The following is a 26,985-nucleotide window of genomic DNA, read 5'->3' on the forward strand; positions in this document are numbered from 1 at the left end:
ATTTTATTAAAAGCGAAAAGTTTGATACAACAATTATTGATTTAAAAACATTAAAATTAAGAACAAAAGCAGAAAAAAACGTGAATGGGTTTCGCTTGGGTGCGTTTTATAAGTGTAAAATTGCTTTGTCACTTGGCACGGAAATGCTTAGTCACAAAGAAACTGGAAAAAGTGGAACGTGACTTTTTGTTGTCATCGCATTTTCTTGACACTTTGTTTTAGTGTGCTTTCTAATCATTTGTATTTTAGGTATTTTTGGCATTTTTATTAAACATGGATAAGTTTGTATCTGAAAAAGACAATGTACTGATTGTTTGGCAACAAAAAGTGGATGAAAGTGTTATGAAAACATCCTTGAACGTTATTCAAACAAAAGTGGGAAATGCTGGAACTGTTTCAGTGGAAAATGCTGAAAGATTAAACCTGTGTAAGTCCTTAACTTATTTCTATCAAAACAATACAATTTATAGCTATTAACAATCAATTATAACAAATGTAGCGGTTGAAATTGAGATAATTTTAAATTTTTACATTAGTTTATTTTGTTTCATGTGTTTTCAGCTGGACACCACCAATCTGTGTTTGATGTTGCACTCTTTGGATTGTTTAGTGCTGACAAAAAATATTCTGACTCGGTTTTTACAGAAGCAGCAAGGATTTTAAAACCAAATGGAAAAATTGTTGTTCAACCAAATGTGAAAGGTTGGGCTTTAAATATGTTTTTACAATTATCGGGTAACAAAATTTAAAATATATTTTTAGATGATTCACAAACAAAGAATGGTTCCATTTCCCAACTAAAACTTTGTGGATTTGTTAATGTTGTTGAGGTTAGTAATTATTCATGTTCCACACTATTATTTTTGGGGTCACGTCTAAAACTGCAGGCCCACTTGGCCTGCTAGGCCCAGCACTTGACCCGCTTGGCCCAGCACTTGGCCCACCTCATGCAAGTATAAAAACTGCGGGCCGGCTTGATAAAGCCGTGGGCACGCCTGTCACATGTCATTAAATTTTGATTTCGACAAGATCTGAACGGCAAGCAATGGATGTAGTGGGCCCGCAGTTTTTCCTTGCGATAGACGTGACAAGCACAGGATATAGTGGGCCCGCGGTTTTTCGATACGAGAGGCGGGCCAAGCACTGGATATATAGTGGGGCTACAGTTTTTATACTTGCAAGAAGCGGGCCCACAGTTTTCCAATTGCACAAGGTGGGCCAAGTGATCCAAGTGGGCCCGCAGTTTTAGACGTGACCGTTATTTTTGTACATTATTTGGCCTTTTTATATCTCTAGCTTAATTTAACAGTTTTACCATTTTTTTAAATCTCAATAAAGTTTGGTTTAGCTGCTAAACTTTAGCAGATGGATCAGTGGTAACCACCTCATAATCTACATGAATATCCAAATACAATTGACTTCGTGTTTTAGGAATCATTGAAAGAACCAGGCTCTGGAGATGTTACAGTTATTGCATTAGTTGGTAACAAGCCATCATATGAAGTTGGATCCTCAACAAGTTTAAAAATTTCGTTTGGAAAATCAAAACCTGTGAATGGAAATACTTCTGCAAAGCAAGTCTGGAGTTTATCAGCTTTAGACATGGACGATGATGATGTGGTATGTAGTTTTGTTGATATAGGTAATCAGAATAAATTTTGGATAATATAAAAATCGACTACTACATTGGTAAATTCTGCTTTTTTAAACATAAACTTCCAGCCACAATATCCACATGTGTTAGTTCACCTGAAAAGTTTGTTGATTTTTATGGAGTGGTATTTTCTTCCAGTTTGTACAACTTTCATGAACAATTCAAGTTGTTTAACTTTTCTGTTGAAACAAAGACATTAACACCGAAGATATTGGGTTGCAATTAAATGAGCAAGTTCTTTGAGAGAGAAAAAATTATAAAAAGTGTATATATTATAGGAGTTAATTGATGATGATGAGTTGCTCCAAGAACAGGACCTTGTAAAACCTGATGCTGAGAGTTTGAAAGCACCATGTGGTACCGGAGGTCCTAAACCAAAGAAAGCCTGCAAAAACTGGTATGCCTTTAATAATGTTGTATTTTGGTTCAGTATGCTACTTTTTTTATAATACCCCATTGACAACATTTTTGTGTTAATTATCATCATTTTTTGTTTTCCCAATACCATACAAACATCTTGTGTTTGTAAGTGCAACTGTTATATGTTTGAAACTGCATTTTGCCGTATAATTTTATTACAGCTCTTGTGGACTAGCAGAAGAACTAGAAGCTGGGGCCAAACCCAAGCCAAAGCCAGTTTCATCAGCCTGTGGAAGCGTATGTTGTTATTTATCAATGAGCTAAATGTTTTTTGTATGTAAAATTTTTAAACAAACTTGGATGATGGTTGAACAGTAAATTTGGCGATAAATTTGCTACATTTTACCTCATATATCCGATTTTACAAAAAATGTTTGTTCAAACTTGGATAGTAAGTTTTTCTCAAGACTGTTGACACATGACACAAATGATCAAGCCTAGAACTTTAAACTTTCTATAGCTGACATAGCAGTAATACACCTTTGCACATTGGTTGTTCCTGGAAAGGGACAAAATCTTTCTTGACATGTGTCAGCAATGACAAACATTTATTTCTCCCCTTTAACTTTTCTATACTTGGTTTAGTTCAAGTCACGATTTTTGGAAACTTTTGGTGCACCCAACATTCAGCCAAGTTCATTCAGGCAAATCGGCAAATTTTGCAAAGATTTGGATTTGGCTGAATGATTTATTGCGATTCGCCTGAAACCAAATCTTACACAAACAGGAATTAAATCATAAACATGGCTTTTCTGTCTAAAAAGGTGCTACAAAAAAAAACGTTTTATAATACACCACAACTAGGATCTTATCGTTTTTCCCACTCCAGACAAAAAGCCACCAGTTCATTGACAGGCTGGCAATCATGAGGCAACTTTAAACCCCACAGAACTAAAATGATAATGAAACACAAATATTCCGTTAGTTGCGTCACTTTTTGCCGGGTAGTAAATCTTCTGTTTTTGTGTTAAAAGCGAACGACTTCGCGTGACGTAATAAATGATTCGGTTGGTTCGGGCGAATTTATTCGGCAAAACTGCCGAAAAATCGGTTTCAGCCAAACCCAAATTAAGCCGATTCGATGCATCTCAACTTAAAACAAAATCAAACCACCCATTTTTTGACAACTTTATCAGGTGACCTTATCGCATGAAAAATCACAACTTTTTTTGCACAGTGTTATCTGGGCGACGCGTTCCGATGTGCAAGTTGTCCTTATCTCGGGATGCCAGCTTTTAAACCGGGCGAGAAGGTATCACTTGGTCCAACCCAACTGCGCGCAGATGCTTGACCCCAGGAGTACTGCGTATCATCATTTTCTCTGTATAAACACACTTTTCGTTTTCGCATTTAAATATAGTGCAAAGGTATCGTACACAGATTCAATACAACTAGATATAATGTTTTGATACAGGCGTTGTTCAATAAACGCATAATAACGTGCAGATTTAAAGATACCACGTTGTCGTCGCTCCAAGATGGGACGGATATTTACTGACAAACCTCTAGATCTGTGATTTTTAAACACTTTTCTTGTTGCCACTTATTTGAAATTATGGTAACCGAGTGCAGTCAATTCTGGCACATCCTTTATTTTTTCGGAAAAATGTAATTCCACCATATTAAACAAGTCTTGCACTCCTGGTTAAGAACCCCTGCGTTAGATCTACTTTTGTCTCTTTTGGCTAAAATTTTGTCTCTTCGGTTAAAATATCATAACTTACCAATTTATATTCTAGTTTAAAAAAGGTTTTCAAGAATTTCCAGAAAAGCTGTAAGGCAGATCAATTTCGAGAACTAATTTGCAAATAGACCTAATTGTACAGATCATATGGTGGTGGAATAGCATTGTTACATTTATTTGGGAAAATAGAACATGTTTCATATGCGTATGTGGTAATATATTATAGTCAGGGGTTTTGAAGATTATTCGTTTTTCCCAGCGAGTCCCCAACGGAAATAGTCATTAGAGCTGCAGACACTTCGCCCTCGGCAAAACAAGACTGCTATCAAAATGTTGGAACTAGTTCCAGAAAGCTCTGTTACTGACTGAGTTTTGTGGCAGGGTAATTAAGTGCTTCTTCAAGTACACAAAGCGATTTACTCTTCTTATAACCCACAAGAGTGTGGTTCGCACTACGTTTTGCATCGGCATGTTTGCTACCACTGAAGGTTTATTTAGTGTCAGTTAACGTTTGTTTCGTTTTTGTACAAACCAAGAATTGAAACACCGAGTAAATTTGATTAAAACTGAATGCGCAAATTTTTTTCCAACTAAAAAATCGCAAGATATAGGCTATGTTGTTTTAAACAAAGCTGAAGTGTTGTCATGTTGCGACCAAAAGTATAACCTTCGTTCCGCTACTGCACTTGAAAACACTATGGTTCGTTGCCCAGCTATCTGTTACAGCAAACACGAATAGCAGGCTCTCGAGTCGAAGAAAAAAGTTGCCAGCAGAGCCTGCCTATCAGGGTATTAAGATTAGCAACAGTCTAGCCGTTTCACCACTGATATTATCTTCCCAGAAAGTGCAAGGGCTGCTATTGTTTTTCTTTTCTGAATGGACAACATTCCAACCGAGCAACCGACAAAGCTAGCCAGCCAGTCATATTAGACAGTTGTTAATGTGATAGAAACAAGGACTGGAGTATCAGTTGTCAAAATCTCGTTTGTGGTAAATCGATAGACCGGAACGAAACACTTTGAAATCAACGCTTGTAAGGTAAGCCTAATCACATGAAATCACTTAATCCCTAGGAAATGACTTGTTGATGCGACTGGTTTAACAGACTGTAGGATATTCAGGGCTCAGTCGAGAGTTTTCAGTTTGAGATTGTTTATTTAGTAGGCTGTAAAGGTCAAAACTATACAAAAGGTTTGGTTGTGTTCGAAATTCGTCACAAATGTAGAACACGGTTTACTAAAGTCAAAAGGTTGCAGTTGTACGGTTAATGTTGGCACAGAAACCAAGCACATAAACCTAAGTAGAGTAATTGACAATTTTGGCATTCCATTTCCAAATATGAATCAATTTTACTTGGCTACCATTGTAAACTAGTTCAACTACAAAGTACTAAACTTCAGTACAGCTCATAATTACCGAGCCCAAAAGATTCTAGCTGTAGCTTGTACCAGTAGGGCCAATTTAAATTCCAAGACCAAGTCATAGGAGAAAACAATCACGATGCAGAAAACCGCAGATAATACAAGTGAGCGACGTCTGTATCATTTAAAATTGCCCAAGGCATTTGCGCAGATTGTGGTTCGTGACAATTCAGTATAGTAAATTGCAGTTTGCGTTCTATAAGCAATTCGTTAGTGGCAAATAATCTCAAATTATGTTTCAGCCAAGCTCAAGTTGTTAAGTGTGTTGCGGTTTAGTTTTGGAACAAGAATTGAAAGTAAACAGAAGTAATGTAAAGGCACGATAAGATAAGATGTCTACCTACATAAATGTCAATAAAAGTAAGACGTAGCTTCTGTTGAGCAAAAATTGTCAGTTGTAAGCCGCTGTAAGGTAGTTTTATCTATTAACAAAAGTTTTTGTCAAAAAGCCGAATGCATGGCTAACGGGAAAGCAAGTGGATTAAGTACAACCCGTTTGTCTGTGGAAGACACAAATCCGCCCAAAAACTGGGACAAGCGCTATTTGTCGAAGTCCATAGTTTATGGCCGGCGACATTACATAGCAAAGTGAAAACAAACAATAGCCTTTTCTTCTAACAGCCTTTTTGTGCTGCGCAGCTAGGGAGTCGAAAATATGGCTAGCTAGGGAATGTGTTGTGCTTCGTAAGAATCTCTTTTTATTCCAGATGTGCTTTGCACAATCACATGACAATGATGCGAGGAAGTATCGTATTCCAATTAGGGAACTTCGCTGTAAAATGTATTTCCATGCGAGAAGGAAGTATCGTTTTCCAAAAAGGAACCGTAAGCTAAAATTTATGTTCCAGTACTGGGAGTAGTAGTGTCATCAGCATGGGTTTAATAATAGCAGACAACACAAGATAAAACGCCCCAATAGATCAGTTGAGGTGCCCAAAAGTTTGTTAAAATGACTGAAACATGTGTTCAGCAGGGCAGTTATAAAAGTCAGATTTTCTTAGTATGATGAAGTTTGTTTACTGTTGTCAAAATCACTTCAGAGAAATGAAGGTTTTAACTTAATCTGCTAAAATCTACACGCACCATGGATAGGACTCCCATGACTTTTTCGCAATACAGCGATTAAGTTCACGATTGTGATTTAAACTGGATTAAAGGCGCAGGCGTCACGTAGGTTTACCGCCTGGTGCGCAAAGCTTGCTTAGGACGCCATAGCGTAACCATGCTTTCACTGGTTAATGATTCGTTAAACGTCTAGTGTTTGGTTTGTATATGTGCCCGACATGTTTTGTTTACTCAATATACGCCGGCTGGTTCGAGAAAGAGCCTCGCCCTTGTGAAATATAGGCGCGTTGATACCAAGATTGATTTATGTAATTGAGCAAAGAAATGTGACGACCGGTGTAACGAGATAACGTTGGCTAGAGGTTTTAAATTTTCTAACCAACCCGGTGTTTTGCCTTGTTATCTGTAAATGCTGTTAAAACAGGCAGGCAAAATGGAAACTAATTTATTTTAGTGCAAATATCGAGAAATTTATGCTAGTAGAAGAATGAAAGTAAAACAGATTTGGTATTTATAAATCAGTATGTTAAAAAACGTAGATTATTACATACTTTAAAATGCTTGGAAAAGAAAAAATTCGTCACAGGAAGACAAGAAGTCAGGAATAAAACTAACCTATCCTACCATGTTTTCAGACTTTGATAGAGATTTCTTATTCATTTATTTACAGATTTGACTTTTTGCTAAGGTGATTTCTCTGATTAGTGTCCTTTACATAGAAATGAACAAAATTAAGGTAAATCTATGGTCTGTGACACTTCTTTGGAGCGTTTCTGGTAAGTTGTTTTTGATTTGCACATTTAAACGCGTGTTTACTAACAATTATTTTTTGTTCAGTCTGTCAGGTACAGAGCTACGTTTCTCTGAAAGCAAGCGAACAGGTTTCTGCCATCTACCAACAGGACGCCTACCTCATGTGCGGAGTAGACTCCGACAGACTTATTAGCCAAGTGGTTTGGTAAGTCAGCTTTTTTGTGTCGCAACCATGTATCTCCGATTTAGTTTGGAGTTTAATTTCAGTAAAATGTCAAAGGATGGTTTGCCACAAAGATTAAAAACACGACTGCTAAGTTTAGACAACTTTATTTCATTGTTGTACAATTTTTTCTTTTATTTTAGTCGTGTTTCAAATTTCTTCAACGATTATGTTTTGCTTTACTGTACTAAAAAGTTTCAACTATTTTTTGTGCAAAGCACTTTTCCCCCTTTCCGTCATGTTTTTTATGGGTCCCCTTCCCTGAAGGGGACACATATTGTTTTTGTCCGTATTTTTTTTTCTTTTTTCTGTCTAACGCTGGTTTGTTAAACGCATTTGGTCAAGAAAGAGTGCTTCAAATTTATTCAAATTTGGACAGATGTTAGTTATTAATCTAAATTTGATCCTCCTGAAGTTTGACTCCTAATTACCCAGCGGTTCACCCACAGGCCCCCAAAATGCAAAATATTTAAAACATGGTTTGTTATATGCGTTTGGTCAAGAAAGAGTGCTTCAAATTTATTCAAATTTGGACAGATATTAGTTATTAACCAAAATTTAATCCTCCTGAAGTTTGACCCTGAATGACCCAGGGGTTCACCCACAGGCCCCCGAAACGTAAAATTTTTAACGCTGGTTTGTAACGCTCGTTTGGTAAAGAAAGAGTGCTTCAGATTTATTCAAATTTGGACAAATGTTAGTTATTAATCCAAACTTGATCCTCCAGAAGTTTGACTCCGAATTACCCAGCGGTTCACCCTCAGGCCCCCGAAACGTAAATGTGTCTAACGCTCGTTTGGTCAAGAAAGACACTGTAGGCAGAAGTCCCAAGAGAGTAACTCACTGGTTTACGATAGCAGGAGGGCTCAGCTTGACGTCGGACAGACGTTTTACGAGACGTCGTTTTGGTGATCAGAAATCAGCTGTTTTGCACAGCAATGCTATTTTGTTTTATTGAGTTATCACTCACATTTTCAGTTTTGGCAAAGGTTTCACACCTTTGACGTGATTTAAACCTAATAAGCGTGCTTCGGTTTCGTATATGTCAAGCAAAACTTGTTAATCAAAATAAAGTTGAAAAAATAAACTTGACATTTTTGCAAGATAAATGTTTTTTTAAATGCTCGTTGTCAGGTCGGCCGCCGCATGACCACGGGTTATTTAAGGTCAACTAGTAGGTATTACTAACACAGTTCAGAAGTTTCTTTCGTCACAAGGTAGAGTTTTTTTGGGGGCAATAAATTTAGGAATCAACACTCAAGGCATGTATAAATTAGGTTAAACGGCGTTGCTGAACAGTAAGGACGGCGTGCTATTGAAAACGGTGTCAATAGGTCAAACAGTCGTTTGGCGTGTGCACCCTGAGAGGTTACTACAGGTCAATGGTTTTGCGAAACAAAGTTAAATGAAAAACAAATTGTTATGTGTACACTTGTAGCAAATTGCGTTTTAATTTAAAGTGTCTGTAACACAACTGTTACAGCTTTCTAGAAAAAAATGTGTTTAAAACCCGACCTTGGACGACAATATCTGGGTCAAAGCAAGAGATTAAATTAAAGTATTTGTTTCGTTCTTTTTTAATGTTTTTGTAATTATATGACAATAATAGTGCAAAAAGAATACGAACAAAAATTTTTTATTGTTGGGTTAATGCTTGCTAAAAATTTGTCCTTAAAAATCTAAAAGTTACCGCAACATTTGTTTCATTTGATCGCACAAACACACGTGTGGGGACCCATTAGTTTTTGTTTACAAAAACAATCATATGTGTAGATCAAATGATGTGTATAGTAAATTGGTAAGCCACCCTTCTAGTTTTACTGATCTTTATCTGATATCTTGTAACTGTGAAACGTGGATGGTGTATTGGGAGTGTGCTTTATCAGCGAATCGCCCTACCCCTGAGGCTTTGTGCAAATACACATACTTGATCTCCTTTTAATCTTGTACAGGTATAGGGATGCGAACACTGATCCAACGCCAATATATTACTATATCCCACCTCGTTATAATAACCCTTCTAAAGAATACAAGGTGAGTCAACATGTCGCCCACACATTACGTATGGGGCTAACAAAAAGTTATTTACTTTATCTCCTTTGTACTGCTCCTAAACGGAAAGAGTATGCGTCGGTAAGATTTTTAAAGTACTATGCGTTGCATAAGTGTAATGTTTTGTGGTACAGTATTGTCATTTTCATTTTCGATCGCATTATGTTATTCACGTACAAATTTGGTAGCTGGCCAGTTTGAATGCGGTGATTCAATTCTAGACACTGTTTGTTTCCGATTGTCATTTAAAATAAGGGCAACCAAATTTCTAAAATGTGTGATGTTTATCTAAAATTGACACTATACTGCTGAAATTTCATTTCAATATAGTTTGAAATATATTTAAAACATTTCAGCGAAAAGATAAAAAGATAAGTTGAGCTTTTTTAAAAAAACTGGCCACCTTTGCATTTTTTCGTTACTTAGGTTACATAAATCTCTCAAGTGGCTTTTAACCTTGCAATACACAGTAACAAAACTCGCAAAAGCGTGTTTACACAGCACACATTCACTTTACCTGCGTTCAACGTACCATAACCGCTTTTTTGTCATACAGGACCGTTTAAGCCTTGACGATGACTACTCTTCGCTCATCTTAAAATCGGTTAAACTGGAGGATGAGTTGTGGTACAAGTGCCGGGTAATGGTTGTAACGAATCAAAGCTTAGGCATTGGGGATGGTTTTCCAGAGGAGTCGTCTGTCACAATGCAGTTAACAGTTAATGGTGAGTTGTTCAATCCTATGTCATCTAAGTACATTCGCCTGGCGCATTTTACGTGCTGCATAAGCCAAGTGATAGTAATCCAAGATTCTTGCAAACGACCTTTGTCGAGTTTTTGCAAGTAATGAGTTAAGTAGTCGTTTTCAAAAAGTTTTGAAATACAGCTTGTAAGCAATACAACACAAGGATTAAAAGATGGTTTTGCAGTGATCCGTATTAGTTCAGTGTAAAATGAAGACTTTAAAATACGCTGTGCTTTTTGAAAAGTATGTCAAAAAATTGTCGAACGTTACTTTTTGTAATGTCTTTATACATGTCTGTTTCACAGTTCCACCAAAAGATGTTAAGCTTACAACTTTTCATTCGGGCAAAAACTTGACCTTGACATGTCGCTCGACAAGGTCAAAACCACAGGCCAACATCAGATGGATTGTATTCCAGAATGGAAAGTCCCGTGAAGTGAAACCCAACAAAGTAAGTCAATGCAATTTCCAAACAACTGATTTGATGCGAACTATTTGTTACCATTCGACGAATAGGTTTTGCATTTTTGAAACAGCTTAACAGTATTTTGTTTGCGTTTGTAATCTTTAAACGCGGATGCTTTTCATTCAGTTGCCTAAAGGTCGAAATATAAATTTTAGAACCAACGTTCAAGGTACACATTGGCGTCTGTTGATGTTTACAAATAATTTCAAGTTAAGCTCCTCTATATGAGTAACATAACTCAACTGTTTTCAATAACACTTTATCGTCGCATTTTTACAGCCCCAAAAAACAAATGTTTTGTAATTTTTCAGGTCATTAGCGATTTCACCGGCCTCGTAGCTGACACAATCGGTTATCTTTACTGGACAATACGTAGCAATGAGAACGGGACAACATTTCAATGTGTGGTTGATCACCCTGAAACTGTAACTACTTTGAGACGAAACATTACACTCGGTAAGCTGCGTTTGCATCAAATCACTGATAGTATATTTCCTGACGTTGACATATATCATCTACATTGGCCAAGCTTAACTTTAATCTGCAAGTCATGTTGATAGCGTCGACTTTGGCTCTTAAGCGGCTTGCTGTTAAGTGTAAAAGTGTGGTTGTTGTTTAAAAACGAACCTTTACGAAGTAAAAGAAAATCGCATGTGGATAAAACTCGTTAAGTTCTCGGTTCTACGCTTTTATCCCTAAAAGTGTGTTCTGGGGACATTTTTTGGGCACCGCAATCTTTCACAAACCGGCTACCTAAACTTAAAGTAGTAATAAATAAATACGTTTCTGGTATATTTTTTATTTCAATTTTACATTCAAGTACAATTTTATTAGTTTTTTTTATTTATTTTAGAAGTTTGTCAATGTTCATGACTTTTCCATTTTTTCCCGTTTAGTTGCTCCAAAGTTACTCCATCCAATCCCGATGAGGTTTGATTGGCTCGGAGACACCGTTGATTGTGAGTTATGAAAAATGGACTAACATAAGAACTCCTTTCACACAAAAGTAACTAAATACCAATAGGTAGCGCAATGAGCACTGACGAATATTTAAAACGAAAATTCTGTAAAACTGTTGACGGTTGGGGCTATTAGGGTCGCGTTGAGGTTTCACAATCAGAAGAACAACAAAACTAGTTCCTAACCCTATCCCATGCTCTTTACGCTACCTATTGGTAGTCAGCAAACGTGAGTTCTTATGTTAGTAACTCTACCGTAAAGTATTCTACGAATTTGACAGCGGCAAGAAATTAAAAATCTTCAGTATGTGTGTTATTAAGCGTTAGAGCAGGGGCGGGCAACTTCTCCAGTCGGCGGGCCTGATATGGGAAAATGAAGTACTTGGCGGGCCGGATTCCTGAATCGATACATTAATCGCGTATTTATCCAGTGATTTAAAACGGATTTTTGACCACCTAAACCAAATACATTCAAGAACATCACAAATACAATACAGTCCAAACAATCTAACTGATATAACATAAAATTATTCACCACAATTTAATGCATACACCACAGACTTAGATACTGCTGAAACACTTACTAGGCTATACGTGTGGAAACAAAGGAAACCGTGAAAGCAGGCCACACACATGGTTGGCAGTTATGTCGTAACAATGGACGTAAGGTGCAATGGTAACAACGGCGGGAAAGTTTTTTGCTATTGGGGAGCGTTAATGTCCGTTACAACTATAATTTGACGCAGCAAGCAAGTAGTGGGGGATTGCGGCAGACTGTGGCCGCGGGCCACATTATCATGTAAGACCTGGAACTGTCTGCGGGCCGCTCAAAATCCCGTCGCGGCCGGATCCGGCCCGCGGGCCGTATGTTGCCCGCCCCTGCGTTAGAGGCTAAATTAAGGACTGGCAGGTATTGCTTTCATAGAGTTGTCGCTATAGTAAAGAACATTTACGCTAATTAGGCGTGAAAATTACTGATTAGCTGAAACAAAAATTACGTTACCTATATATCGCGCCTTGTTTTTATTTGACCATTACCAAAGTTTGTAAACAATTCTCAATATATACTAACTGTGAAAAACTGATTTCAGTCTACCAAGTTCTTACACCAATCAGTTGTTTTCTGTTACTTTTGTCCGCAGTTGACTATGTGTTCTTACTTATTACACATTTTCATGCAGACTCAACGCACACCAATGATGCATCGTTGGAAAAGAATGCTACAACTTTACCTGGCCTTGTTAAAATGCTGGTCGCTCCAAGTAAAGTGGTCCTCGTCAACAGTTCTGTGGTTATTTCTGTGTCTGCCGAAGGTGCTTTTCCCGAACCGAGGTAAACAATTAACCATCTATGAAGGATAGAGCTACTAACATAAGAACTCACAACAGAAACATTTAATAAATACCGATAGGTGACGTGAAGAGCGCAGTTGTTTAAATTAAGAATAAGACCGGTATAACGTTAGGAACTAAGTTTTTAAGTTGAACCGTCAGCGTTTTACACAAATTACATGAGATATTTGCGAATGTTTTTTGTGTCACCCTACGGTATTTATCTAACTTGTCTGTCGATTTTCCCCTAAGCATATATCTTGGGAGTTAGTATGCTTTCCTTCATAAACTCTCCTTTATAGAAGCCTTTTCTCTAAATTTAACCTAACAACGTTCATATCGAAATATTATTGCCATTTTAAAAAATTAACGCATTCTGCTGGTAAAAAACAAAAACAAATTTTTTGTAATGTTTTGATACTTCTTAAATCCTGAAACAATATTACCTAATTTTAACACGCCATCGATATGACGTCATTGGGTCGTTTGCCTGTCGTCCCTAGAGACAAATGCAAAACATATCCTATGCCTAACTCGTCTGTCAGCATATTCGTGTATAATTCACTGCATGAAGGAGTTAGACAGCGTACAAGGCTGTTTGTTACATGTAATACGGGAATAGTCTATAGTAACTTGGGCTGTTTTAGTTGGATGAAGACTTGGTTTCATCTTTCGTGAAGATTTTTAATATAGTGTGTTCAGGAAACGTAGTGAAATTGGAAAATGTTCAATTGTGTCACTTTTAGATTCTTTTTAACAGCTAAATATTGGTTTAAACTAACTTTGATAATTTATTCCGATACATATGTTTATTTGCGCAGATTTTCAAATGATGCATATTTAATGCTTTTTACTAACTTTGATTGCTGGGTTGAACCAAAGTTTCTTTGATGTCAATTTCCCATATTTAATGCTATTCTTTACTCACTTTGATAGCTAGATTGAACACCAAATTTGTTTAGGTAAATTAACCATATTTAATGCTTTTCTTCGTGTTGTCGCTTTCACAGCTACACATGGTGGGGTGAGGACCTCGATACTACGTACGGAAAATTCCTAAGAATCACCAACCTCGAAAAAAGCCGGGTTTACTTCTGTCTGGTCGAAAACCCTGTAGGAAGAGTCGTGATGTCGGTGGAATTAACAGCATCAGCTACAGGTTCGCAATAAATCATTTAAAATTTAAAATTTTATTTGGTTATTAGAGTAATGGAATGGAGTTTTACTAAACGTTTAATTTTGTCACATAAAATATAAGTTTGTGGTTCTTATCCTGTTACCCTATGGGTAATTAACCCCAAAGGGGGAACTAAGATTTTTTAGAGGGTGATTTGTCATTTTTTAGATTTGTGACGTCAACCTTTGTGACGTCATAGATGGTCGTTTTAGTTTTTTAAAAGGGGGTTAAATTGAATTCAATTGGTTGTTTTCTGAGTGAAAATTATAAAAAGGTTTAAGAAGCACTGGTATAAGTGAATGAAAAACTTGTTTTTATTGTTTAGATCCCGCCGACGAAAGTACAGCAGACCCGAGAATAGGTAAAACAATTCGCTTTAAATGTTTTTGATTTTTTTAACATTCCCGTCATTAGTAAACATTTTTTGCCAAAGTCCAAGCCCACTTGCAGCATTTTTGTTCCTTGTTAAATCCACAGTTAGCTTTTCAATTCGACTAGCGCTTGGTTATTAAATAAATAGCGCTTGGTCGTTAAAAAAAGTAATTAATAGAAATCGTACAATTTACACTTTAGGCTCATCGGACGACGAGATAATGACGAGTGGAGCTGTTGTCGCTGCCATCGCTTTTGGAGGCTTGGCAATTATTTTTCTTCTTGGATTCATGATTTATTACTTTGCATTTAAACGACCTTCTGACAGAAAAAATGACGGTAAAGCATTCTTCTAAGAAACTGATATTTAGCCAAAAACTTTTTATGTTCTCGTAACGCCAAAGAATCGTATGATGGTTTAAAATTTGTAATGGGTAGGTTTCTAAAGTTGGTCAATGCTAAACCATGATTTTCTGAAGTTTTACATTTTGCCCATATTTGTATTAAAAAGTGACTTGGGAATTTTTATTTGATGATTGGGCCATTGGAAATTAGTGAAAAACGTTTGGAACTTTTGGTAAATGCCCATATTTTCACCCTTTTGAACCCCCAAAACAAAATCAAAAAGGTTGCGTAAAAAGCTTTTAAATCTTGTCGAAAGCCTGTTTGCAAAGTAACATGAAATATTTCAATGCTTAAAGTTGCTGGTTAATCCACGTAGTGTAAATTAAAGATGACATGCACATTTTAACTATTTTTTGGAAAAATGAAAAGCATACAATTTGTTTTTGTACAGGTGGTGACGTTGCAGGGTCAGACGACTTTGTGGAAAAACCGTAAGTTCGGCGTAAAGCTTTTTAACGTTTAATTATGGGTCCCCTTCCCTGAAGGGGACACATATTGTTTTTGTCCGTATTTTATTTTTATTTTTTTATTTTTTCTTTTTTTATTTTTTTATTTTTTTCTTTTTTCTGTCTAACGCTGGTTTGTGAGACGCATTTGGTCAAGAAAGAGTGCTTCAAATTTATTCAAATTTGGACATATGTTAGATATTAATCCAAACTTGGTCCATTTGAAGACTGTAAATCCTTGGTTTAAACAGAATCAGTCGGTTTTAAATGAAGGAATATATATTTCGCCTATGTGGCATCATCAAACAGTGATCGTCAGTTTAAGACATGCTGTTGATGGTTTTGATCTATTACTAAAGTTATCGTTTTGATGGTCCACCTGAAGTTTGACCCCAAATTACCCAGCGGTTCACCCACAGGCCCCCGAAACGTAAAATTTTTAACGCTGGTTTGTAACGCTCGTTTAGTGAAGAAAGCGTGCTTCAAATTTATTGAAATTTGGACATATGTTAGATATTAATCCAAACTTGGTCCACCAGAAGTTTGACCCCAAATTACCCAGCGGTTCACCCACAGGCCCCCGAAACGTAAAATTTTTAACGCTAGTTTGTAACGCTCGTTTAGTAAAGAAAGAGTGCTTCAAATTTATTGAAATTTGGACATATGTTAGATATAAATCTGAACTTGGTCCACCTGAAGTTTGACCCCGAATGACCCAGCGACACACCCACAGGCCCCCGAAACGTAAATGTGTCTAACGCTCATTTGGTCAAGAAAGACACTGTAGGCAGAAGTCCCAAGAGAGTACGTTTACGAATAATAGGGCAGAGCGGGAGGGCTCAGCTTGACGTTGGACAGACGTTTTACGAGACGTCGTTTCGGTGATTAGAAATCAGCTGTTTTGCACAGCAATGCTGTGTCGTTTTATTAAGTTATCACTCACATTTTCAGTTTTGGCAAAGGTTTCACACCTATGACGTGATTTAAACCTAATAAGCGTGCTTCGGTTTCGTATATGTCAAGCAAAACTTTGTTAAACAAACTAAATATGAAAAAATAAACTTGACTTTTTTGCAAGATAAAAGTTTTTTTTAAATGCTCAGTGTCAGGTTGGCCGCTGCATGACCACGGGTTACTTAAGGTCAATTAGTAGGTATTACTAACACAGTTCAGAACTTTCTTTCGCCATAACGTAGCGTTTTTTTTTTTAATCAAATACTCAAGGCATGTATATATTAGGTCAAACGGTGTTGTTGAACACCAAGGACGGCATGCTATTGAAAACCGTGTCAAAAGGTCAAACAGTCGTTTGGTGTGTACACCCTAAAGGTTACTACAGGTCAATGGTACTCGTTTGCGAAACAAAGTTAAATGAAAAACTCGTTTTGCGAAACAAAGTTAAATGAAAAGTTATGTATACACTTGCAGCAAATCGCTTTTTAATTGTCTGTAACACAACTGTTACAGCTTTCTAGAAAAAAAATTTGTTTAAAACCCGACCTTGGACGACAATATCTGGGTCAAAGCAAGAGATTAAATTGAAAGTATTTGTTTCGTTCTTTTTTATTGTTTTTGTAATTATACGACAATAATAGTGCAAAAAAATACAAACAAAATTTTTTTATTGTTGGGTTAATGCTTTCTAAAAATTTGTTCTTAAGAATTAAAAAATCACCGCAACATTTGTTTACCGTACATCCGCAAAAACACGCATGTGGGGACCCATTAGTTTTTGTTTACAAAAACAACCATATGTGTAGATCAAATGATATGTATAGTAAATTGGTAAATATCGTATAGAATATATAAAATGGAAGTATATCAGAAAGCCACCATTCTAGTTTTGACTAAATTCTGTTTCTTTTGCAGAAAACCACTCTATGCTGCCAGTGAATCTCCCCAAGACTTGAGAGTTGTACGTATAATCACCATTTTTATTTATTAAAAATAGCATTATTTAAATAAAAACGGATTGTTGTTTTATTATGGGTCCCCTTCCCTGAAGGGGACACATATTGATTTTACTCAAAATGTTTTTGTTTTTTTCTTTTGTTTTCTTTCATTTTTCTTCTCCCCAAAGTTTGTCCGACTCGTTTTTCTATCAAATGTTTGATGGATTCAGCTGAAATTTACACAGATGGTAGATGTATTTATGTTGATGTGTATCCCACTTTGTTTTTGTTGATAACCCCAGTATTTACCCCGCTAGCCCCCTAAAATGCTTTTTTCCCCCGAAGTTTGTCTGACTCGTTTTGCCATCAAATGCTTGATGGATGTGGCTGAAACTTATACAGATGGTAGATGTAGTTATGTAGATGTGCATCCCACTTTGTTTTTGTTGATAACCCCAGTATCCATCCCGCTAGCCCCTTAAAATGGGTATTTTCCCCCGAAGTTTGTCCGACTCGTTTTTCTATCAAATGTTTGATGGATTCGGCTGAAATTTACACAGATGGTAGATGTATTTATGTTGATGTGTATCCCACTTTGTTTTTGCTGATAACCCCAGTATTTACCCCGCTAGCCCCTTAAAATGTTTTTCCCCCGAAGTTTGTCTGACTCGTTTTGCCATCAAATGCTTGATGGATGTGGCTGAAACTTATACAGATGGTAGATATAGTTATGTAGATGTGCATCCCACTTTGTTTGTCCGGATAACCCTAGTATTTACCCCAGTAGCCCCCTAAAAGGGGTCAGTATGTAAACAATGTCACAATTGGCTAAAATTTGGATAGCTTGTAAAGTATGCCAATTATCGTTATTGCGCCATTGCAGTTTGGGGGTTGTTAACAGCCCTTTAACGTCAGAAACATTAACAGTTGTTGCTCAAAACACCTCTAGTGGTGGAAATTTTAAACGTTGGCAGATTGGACTGAAATTTTGCAGTACTATTGATTGAGTCATTGTGGTTTCCTTCTTTTAAGTTTGTGTGTGTTGAACCTCAATTAGTTATCCTACTTACTCATTGTTATCTATTGAAATGCATTATCTACAACTTTGCATGTGTGGGGACCCATGAGTTTTTGCTTGCAGAAACAACCAAGGTTATAAAAGACGATGGCTAATATAGGACCCAATATAAATAAGTGTAGGAAATATATTAATGTTTCAAAATATGGTATAGTGTATGTGCAAGGGCAATATGTGCTAAGCCACCCTTCTAGTTATATTTTACTAATTGTCATATATTGCTTGTTTTGCAAAACGTTTACTTAAAGGCGCTCACTTTATGTCAGTTTCGAAGAAAATATCCACATTTTTTCTTTTTAGAAATCCACACAACCTGTAGGGGTCAACGGATCACGTGACACAGATTCTCTATTGAAAAGTGCCGCTCCCCCTGTAAGTCGCTATAGCAACGGAAGCACGCCGGAAAAGAAGAGGTTCGACAGTGGTAGTATGGGCTCTGCAGCCACCACAACATCGGGATACAGTGACCAGCTCAACGGGAAACTTCCTTCCGATATCCCGCTGACTCCGGACTCAGCACCTGAGGGCAAAGAGCGAGCCATCACTAAGCATCTACAGGACTTTGACGAAAATGCATCGTTCCTGGGCGAATATGGATCAACCTTCGGGCTCGACACCGCCGGTTCGCCGAAGTTGGTAGAGGTGGAAGCCCGCGTAAGCCCCTTTGACGAACCACATGATTATCAAGCCGAAAGCGACGATGCTTCTAGTGTGGACAGCGGGGCTAGTGGACACGAAGGAAGATACACCCTGCCCCACGGAGAAAGTTGGGAACACATCGACCCCACAAAGGTTATACATACGCCAGTTTGAAGGCCTAACATTCTGAATGTGGCTAGACCGGCGCGCTTTGCAGTATATGCGCTCTTATCGGGTGTCTCTCGGTCCATTTGTGTTTCGCCAGGTTTACAGCTGGACTTATTCACCCTGGCGATGCTGAAATGTAAATTAGCTACGGCTACTGTGATGTTAGGAAAAGTGTATTTACTACAGTCGGTTCGTTTAATTTTCACAATTCTTTTAAATTTATTATGTTTTTTTTGCATCAAATCTGTGAATTTACAGCACTGCAAAATGTGCAGGCAAGTTCTCTAGTTCATACGACGTTGACGTAGACTTTGTTCTTTAACGAAGCAACAAAAACGGTCGAAATTTAAAATTTGATCATTTCGGCATTTCCTCATCCTTAAGTCGCAAACAATAAACTAGTCTGTGATCAGCAAAAAAGTTGCTAAGTCTGCAACCGTTATGTTGTATCCCATTACTATCTTGTGAAATTAAACTGTTAAAAGATCTTGTTAGTCTACTCTGTAAACACGAACTCCCATTTGGAATTAGCTAACGCTTGCATGTATCATAGCAGCAGAATTATTGTTTTTAAGATGGTATGTTTCACACAACAGTATGTTCGATCATCAAAGTGCCTTGAACAAAAAAAAAACAATGAATTACTGTACTTGCTATTTGCTGAAACTTTCATTAAAAAATGTTTTTTGAATATGTACACATCTTTGCTAAGTCCGTGATCACAATGTAAACTGGTTTAAAGGCTCCGTAGGAGGTAAAAACAGATATTTTGACCCGATTTTCGAAAAAACCCTAAGGCTATAGCCTTTCCGTTTTGTTAATTTTTTGACCCCCAAAAAATCGAAGAAAAATCCGGTTTTGGGTGGGTTTTCGCCGGAATATTCCAGTTTCAAACTGGTTCTAGCCGGTTTTAGCCTCCTACCGAACGTCCAAACCGGTTAAAACCGGAATCGAAAAACAGAAATTTTGACCCGATTTTCGAAAAAACCCTAAGGCTATAGCCTTTCCGTTTTGTTAATTTTTTGACCCCCAAAAAATCGAAGAAAAATCCGGTTTTGGGTGGGTTTTCGCCGGAATATTCCAGTTTCAAACTGGTTCTAGCCGGTTTAGTCTCCTACCGAACGACCAAACCGGTTTAAACCGGAATCGAAAACCAGAAATTTTGACCCGATTTTCGAAAAAGCCCTAAGGCTATAGCCTTTCCGTTTTTTCGATTTTTGGGGATCAAAAAATCGAAGAAAATCCGGTTTGGGTGGGTTTTCGCCGGAATATTCCTGTTTCAAACTGGTTCTAGCCGGTTTTAGCTTCCTACCGAACGATCAAACCGGTTTAAACCGGAATCGAAAACCCGAAATTTTGACCTGATTTTCGATAAAACCCTAAGGCAGTGGATCTTAACCGGTGTTCGATCGAACCCCAGGGGTTCGGCAACGCCTGATCAGGGGTTCGACGAAGGTCTTTTCAAAGTACAATAAAAATACTCGTTTTCGTCAAACTTTAGGGTCTGCTAAAAATGGTAATTTGTATATTGCCAAATATCAAAACATTGGAAGCTTACACTTAGGCAAGGTTGAACAACCTGCGGACGTACTGCCGCCGCAGAGACGAGTTTGTGCGGTCGTGAACATGTTTTCATTATGTCTATATGTACTGGCGGCCGTGACGTAAATAAAACTCGTTTGCTAAATATTATCATTTTTAAACTGCTTTAAACAGTTTATGTGGTACCAAAAAGGGTATTACCATAGTATACTAACTTTACCAGCCTAGTAGCAACATCCGTCAGACTTTTTGTACGCCTATTGTGTGCTAACAATGCGAACAAAACAGGTACCACAAGCGTCAGAATTTCGATTATGACATCATAAACGTGGGACTGATCTTCGTATAGTGCAGCTCAAACTGTGCACCTAGCTAGAAATTAATCTGGGTGTTTTGGGCGCTATTAGATGGTATGTATATGATATAAACCAAGTATTTTGAAACAAAAATAAACAGGTAAATGACGGTCGTTAGTAAAATAAGATGCGCAAAAAGGTTGTGCATCCCTGCACTAAGCTTTTATTTTCTTTTTTTGACGTACCAACTAGCAATGTGTGGTTTGTTCGTCAGCAGAAAAACAACAAAATATTGGCAGCAAAAACATATCTTAACAAATAAAAATTGTCGGAATTAAAGGAATCTTGAAACAAGATGCTTGTATTATTATGTCAGATTTTAACAAAATGACTAACAGTAACTGTTGCCACTACGTTTGAACAAAAACTGATTATGATTATCCAAACAAAATTTTCTTAAAACCTACGATGTAACTTTGGGGTTCGACCAAAGGCTGAAGAATGTCGTGGGGATTCGGCCGCTATAAAAAGGTTAAGAACCACTGCCCTAAGGCCATAGCCTCTCCGTTTTTCGATTTTGGGGGGTCAAAAAAATCGAAGAAAAATCCGGTTTTGGGTGGGTTTTCGCCGGAATATTCCAGTTTCAAACTGGTTCTAGCCGGTTTTACCCTCCTACCGAACGACAGAACCGGTTTAAACCGGAATCGAAAAACAGATATTTTGACCCGATTTTCAAATAAACCCTAAGGCTTATAGCCTTTCCGTTTTTCGATTTTGGGGGGTCAAAACATCGAAGAAAAATCCGGTTTTGGGTGGGTTTTCGCCGGAATATTCCAGTTTCAAACTGGTTCTAGCCGGTTTTAGCCTCCTACCGAACGTCCAAACCGGTTTAAACCGGAATCGAAAAACAGAAATTTTGACCCGATTTTCGAATAAACCCTAAGGCTATAGCCTTTCCGTTTTGTTGATTTTGGGGGGTCAAAAAATCGAAGAAAACTCCGGTTTTGGGTGGGTTTTCGCCGGAATATTCCAGTTTCAAACTGATTCTAGCCGGTTTTAGCCTCCTACCGAACGACCAAACCGGTTTAAACCGGAATCGAAAACCAGAAATTTTGACCCGATTTTCGAAAAAACCCTAAGGCTTATAGCCTTTCCGTTTTGTTGATTTTGGGGGGTCAAAAAATCGAAGAAAAATCCGGTTTTGGGTGGGTTTTCGCCGGAATATTCCAGTTTCAAACTGGTTCTAGCCGGTTTTAGCCTCCTACCGAACGTCCAAACCGGTTTAAACCGGAATCGAAAAACAGAAATTTTGACCCGATTTTCGAAAAAACCCTAAGGCTATAGCCTTTCCGTTTTTTCGATTATTTGACCACAAAGAAATCGTGAAAAAAAACGGTTTTGGGTGGGTTTTCGCCGGAATATTCCAGTTTCAAACTGATTCTAGCCGGTTTAGCCTCCTACCGAACGTCCAAACCGGTTTAAACCGGAATCGAAAAGCAGAAATTTTGACCCGATTTTCGAAAAAACCCTAAGGCTATAGCCTTTCCGTTTTTTCGATTTTTGGGGATCAAAAAATCAAAGAAAAATCCGGTTTTTGGTGGGTTTTCGCCGGAATATTCCAGTTTCAAACTGGTTCTAGCCGGTTTTAGCTTCCTACCGAACGATCAAACCGGTTTAAACCGGAATCGAAAAACATATATTTTGACCCGATTTTCGAAAAAACCCTAAGGCTATAGCCTTTCCGTTTTTTCGATTATTTGACCACAAAGAAATCGAGAAAAAAAACGGTTTTGGGTGGGTTTTCGCCGGAATATTCCAGTTTCAAACTGGTTCTAGCCGGTTTAGCTTCCTACCGAACGTCCAAACCGGTTTAAACCGGAATCGAAAAGCAGAAATTTTGACCCGATTTTCGAAAAAACCCTAAGGCTATGGCCTTTCCGTTTTTTCGATTTTGGGGGATCAAAAAATCGAAGAAAAATCCGGTTTTGGGTGGGTTTTCGCCGGAATATTCCGGTTTCAAACTGGTTCTAGCCGGTTTTAGCTTCCTACCGAATGATCAAACCGGTTTAAACCGGAATCGAAAAACAGAAATTTTGACCCGATTTTCGAAAAAACCCTAAGGCTATAGCCTTTCCGTTTTGTTAATTTTTTGACCCCCAAAAAATCGAAGAAAAATCCCGTTTTGGGTGGGTTTTCGCCGGAATATTCCAGTTTCAAACTGGTTCTAGCCGGTTTTAGCCTCCTACCGAACGTCCAAACCGGTTTAAACCGGAATCGAAAAACAGAAATTTTGACCCGATTTTCGAAAAAACCCTAAGGCTATAGCCTTTCCGTTTTGTTAATTTTTTGACCCCCAAAAAATCGAAGAAAAATCCGGTTTTGGGTGGGTTTTCGCCGGAATATTCCAGTTTCAAACTGGTTCTAGCCGGTTTAGTCTCCTACCGAACGACCAAACCGGTTTAAACCGGAATCGAAAACCAGAAATTTTGACCCGATTTTCGAAAAAGCCCTAAGGCTATAGCCTTTCCGTTTTTTCGATTTTTGGGGATCAAAAAATCGAAGAAAATCCGGTTTGGGTGGGTTTTCGCCGGAATATTCCTGTTTCAAACTGGTTCTAGCCGGTTTTAGCTTCCTACCGAACGATCAAACCGGTTTAAACCGGAATCGAAAACCCGAAATTTTGACCTGATTTTCGATAAAACCCTAAGGCAGTGGATCTTAACCGGTGTTCGATCGAACCCCAGGGGTTCGGCAACGCCTGATCAGGGGTTCGACGAAGGTCTTTTCAAAGTACAATAAAAATACTCGTTTTCGTCAAACTTTAGGGTCTGCTAAAAATGGTAATTTGTATATTGCCAAATATCAAAACATTGGAAGCTTACACTTAGGCAAGGTTGAACAACCTGCGGACGTACTGCCGCCGCAGAGACGAGTTTGTGCGGTCGTGAACATGTTTTCATTATGTCTATATGTACTGGCGGCCGTGACGTAAATAAAACTCGTTTGCTAAATATTATCATTTTTAAACTGCTTTAAACAGTTTATGTGGTACCAAAAAGGGTATTACCATAGTATACTAACTTTACCAGCCTAGTAGCAACATCCGTCAGACTTTTTGTACGCCTATTGTGTGCTAACAATGCGAACAAAACAGGTACCACAAGCGTCAGAATTTCGATTATGACATCATAAACGTGGGACTGATCTTCGTATAGTGCAGCTCAAACTGTGCACCTAGCTAGAAATTAATCTGGGTGTTTTGGGCGCTATTAGATGGTATGTATATGATATAAACCAAGTATTTTGAAACAAAAATAAACAGGTAAATGACGGTCGTTAGTAAAATAAGATGCGCAAAAAGGTTGTGCATCCCTGCACTAAGCTTTTATTTTCTTTTTTTGACGTACCAACTAGCAATGTGTGGTTTGTTCGTCAGCAGAAAAACAACAAAATATTGGCAGCAAAAACATATCTTAACAAATAAAAATTGTCGGAATTAAAGGAATCTTGAAACAAGATGCTTGTATTATTATGTCAGATTTTAACAAAATGACTAACAGTAACTGTTGCCACTACGTTTGAACAAAAACTGATTATGATTATCCAAACAAAATTTTCTTAAAACCTACGATGTAACTTTGGGGTTCGACCAAAGGCTGAAGAATGTCGTGGGGATTCGGCCGCTATAAAAAGGTTAAGAACCACTGCCCTAAGGCCATAGCCTCTCCGTTTTTCGATTTTGGGGGGTCAAAAAAATCGAAGAAAAATCCGGTTTTGGGTGGGTTTTCGCCGGAATATTCCAGTTTCAAACTGGTTCTAGCCGGTTTTACCCTCCTACCGAACGACAGAACCGGTTTAAACCGGAATCGAAAAACAGATATTTTGACCCGATTTTCAAATAAACCCTAAGGCTTATAGCCTTTCCGTTTTTTCGATTATTTGACCACAAAGAAATCGAGAAAAAAAACGGTTTTGGGTGGGTTTTCGCCGGAATATTCCAGTTTCAAACTGGTTCTAGCCGGTTTAGCTTCCTACCGAACGTCCAAACCGGTTTAAACCGGAATCGAAAAGCAGAAATTTTGACCCGATTTTCGAAAAAACCCTAAGGCTATGGCCTTTCCGTTTTTTCGATTTTGGGGGATCAAAAAATCGAAGAAAAATCCGGTTTTGGGTGGGTTTTCGCCGGAATATTCCGGTTTCAAACTGGTTCTAGCCGGTTTTAGCTTCCTACCGAACGATCAAACCGGTTTAAACCGGAATCGAAAAACAGATATTTTGACCCGATTTTCGAAAAAACCCTAAGTCTATAGCCTTTCCGTTTTGTTAATTTTTTGACCCCCAAAAAATCGAAGAAAAATCCCGTTTTGGGTGGGTTTTCGCCGGAATATTCCAGTTTCAAACTGGTTCTAGCCGGTTTTAGCTTCCTACCGAATGATCAAACCGGTTTAAACCGGAATCGAAAAACAGAAATTTTGACCCGATTTTCGAAAAAACCCTAAGGCTATAGCCTTTCCGTTTTGTTAATTTTTTGACCCCCAAAAAATCGAAGAAAAATCCGGTTTTGGGTGGGTTTTCGCCGGAATATTCCAGTTTCAAACTGGTTCTAGCCGGTTTAGTCTCCTACCGAACGACCAAACCGGTTTAAACCGGAATCGAAAACCAGAAATTTTGACCCGATTTTCGAAAAAGCCCTAAGGCTATAGCCTTTCCGTTTTTTCGATTTTTGGGGATCAAAAAATCGAAGAAAATCCGGTTTGGGTGGGTTTTCGCCGGAATATTCCTGTTTCAAACTGGTTCTAGCCGGTTTTAGCTTCCTACCGAACGATCAAACCGGTTTAAACCGGAATCGAAAACCCGAAATTTTGACCTGATTTTCGATAAAACCCTAAGGCAGTGGATCTTAACCGGTGTTCGATCGAACCCCAGGGGTTCGGCAACGCCTGATCAGGGGTTCGACGAAGGTCTTTTCAAAGTACAATAAAAATACTCGTTTTCGTCAAACTTTAGGGTCTGCTAAAAATGGTAATTTGTATATTGCCAAATATCAAAACATTGGAAGCTTACACTTAGGCAAGGTTGAACAACCTGCGGACGTACTGCCGCCGCAGAGACGAGTTTGTGCGGTCGTGAACATGTTTTCATTATGTCTATATGTACTGGCGGCCGTGACGTAAATAAAACTCGTTTGCTAAATATTATCATTTTTAAACTGCTTTAAACAGTTTATGTGGTACCAAAAAGGGTATTACCATAGTATACTAACTTTACCAGCCTAGTAGCAACATCCGTCAGACTTTTTGTACGCCTATTGTGTGCTAACAATGCGAACAAAACAGGTACCACAAGCGTCAGAATTTCGATTATGACATCATAAACGTGGGACTGATCTTCGTATAGTGCAGCTCAAACTGTGCACCTAGCTAGAAATTAATCTGGGTGTTTTGGGCGCTATTAGATGGTATGTATATGATATAAACCAAGTATTTTGAAACAAAAATAAACAGGTAAATGACGGTCGTTAGTAAAATAAGATGCGCAAAAAGGTTGTGCATCCCTGCACTAGGCTTTTATTTTCTTTTTTTGACGTACCAACTAGCAATGTGTGGTTTGTTCGTCAGCAGAAAAACAACAAAATATTGGCAGCAAAAACATATCTTAACAAATAAAAATTGTCGGAATTAAAGGAATCTTGAAACAAGATGCTTGTATTATTATGTCAGATTTTAACAAAATGACTAACAGTAACTGTTGCCACTACGTTTGAACAAAAACTGATTATGATTATCCAAACAAAATTTTCTTAAAACCTACGATGTAACTTTGGGGTTCGACCAAAGGCTGAAGAATGTCGTGGGGATTCGGCCGCTATAAAAAGGTTAAGAACCACTGCCCTAAGGCCATAGCCTCTCCGTTTTTCGATTTTGGGGGGTCAAAAAAATCGAAGAAAAATCCGGTTTTGGGTGGGTTTTCGCCGGAATATTCCAGTTTCAAACTGGTTCTAGCCGGTTTTACCCTCCTACCGAACGACAGAACCGGTTTAAACCGGAATCGAAAAACAGATATTTTGACCCGATTTTCAAATAAACCCTAAGGCTTATAGCCTTTCCGTTTTTCGATTTTGGGGGGTCAAAACATCGAAGAAAAATCCGGTTTTGGGTGGGTTTTCGCCGGAATATTCCAGTTTCAAACTGGTTCT

At 38.0% G+C, this 26,985-nt stretch overlaps 2 protein-coding genes across 3 annotated transcripts; both read left to right on the top strand.

The window, feature by feature from the left end:
• Positions 1-230: 230 nt before the first annotated feature.
• On the top strand, positions 231-3,531 carry LOC145209490 (anamorsin homolog). The gene is made up of 7 exons (XM_080079777.1): positions 231-427; positions 562-702; positions 763-830; positions 1,432-1,620; positions 1,933-2,051; positions 2,236-2,311; positions 3,252-3,531. Exons 1-7 carry the CDS (start codon positions 274-276, stop codon positions 3,363-3,365), a joined length of 861 nt encoding a protein of 286 aa, XP_079935903.1. The 5' UTR covers positions 231-273; the 3' UTR covers positions 3,366-3,531.
• Positions 3,532-4,509: 978 nt separating this feature from the next.
• LOC145209488 (uncharacterized) lies at positions 4,510-19,648 on the top strand. 2 transcript variants are annotated; one of them, XM_080079774.1, is made up of 15 exons: positions 4,510-4,797; positions 6,916-7,021; positions 7,083-7,203; positions 9,174-9,255; positions 9,830-9,998; positions 10,324-10,469; positions 10,796-10,940; positions 11,381-11,443; positions 12,625-12,775; positions 13,785-13,933; positions 14,277-14,312; positions 14,525-14,662; positions 15,120-15,159; positions 17,044-17,089; positions 18,445-19,648. In XM_080079774.1, the coding sequence occupies exons 2-15, from the start codon at positions 6,967-6,969 to the stop codon at positions 18,955-18,957; spliced, it is 1,854 nt and encodes a 617-aa protein (XP_079935900.1). In that variant the 5' UTR covers positions 4,510-4,797; positions 6,916-6,966; the 3' UTR covers positions 18,958-19,648. The 2 variants fall into 2 exon arrangements, with proteins under 2 accessions (XP_079935900.1, XP_079935901.1); XM_080079775.1 differs by lacking the exon at positions 4,510-4,797 and having other exon boundaries at positions 6,919-6,981.
• Positions 19,649-26,985: the final 7,337 nt, after the last annotated feature.

This window comes from Phallusia mammillata, chromosome 1 (genome assembly GCF_965637545.1).
Source record: "Phallusia mammillata chromosome 1, kaPhaMamm4.hap1.1, whole genome shotgun sequence".
Taxonomy (NCBI): Eukaryota; Metazoa; Chordata; class Ascidiacea; order Phlebobranchia; family Ascidiidae; genus Phallusia; species Phallusia mammillata.

Excerpts from the sequence above, each read along its gene's own strand:
- LOC145209490 (XM_080079777.1), top strand. The coding sequence starts at position 274 with ATGGATAAGTTTGTATCTGAAAAAGACAATGTACTGATTGTTTGGCAA. Across the intron at positions 428-561 it reads TGCTGAAAGATTAAACCTGT|CTGGACACCACCAATCTGTG; the intron begins GTAAGTCCTTAA and ends ATGTGTTTTCAG. Across the intron at positions 2,052-2,235 it reads AAGAAAGCCTGCAAAAACTG|CTCTTGTGGACTAGCAGAAG; the intron begins GTATGCCTTTAA and ends ATTTTATTACAG.
- LOC145209488 (XM_080079774.1), top strand. The coding sequence starts at position 6,967 with ATGAACAAAATTAAGGTAAATCTATGGTCTGTGACACTTCTTTGGAGC. Across the intron at positions 9,256-9,829 it reads ACCCTTCTAAAGAATACAAG|GACCGTTTAAGCCTTGACGA; the intron begins GTGAGTCAACAT and ends TTTGTCATACAG. Across the intron at positions 12,776-13,784 it reads GGTGCTTTTCCCGAACCGAG|CTACACATGGTGGGGTGAGG; the intron begins GTAAACAATTAA and ends TCGCTTTCACAG.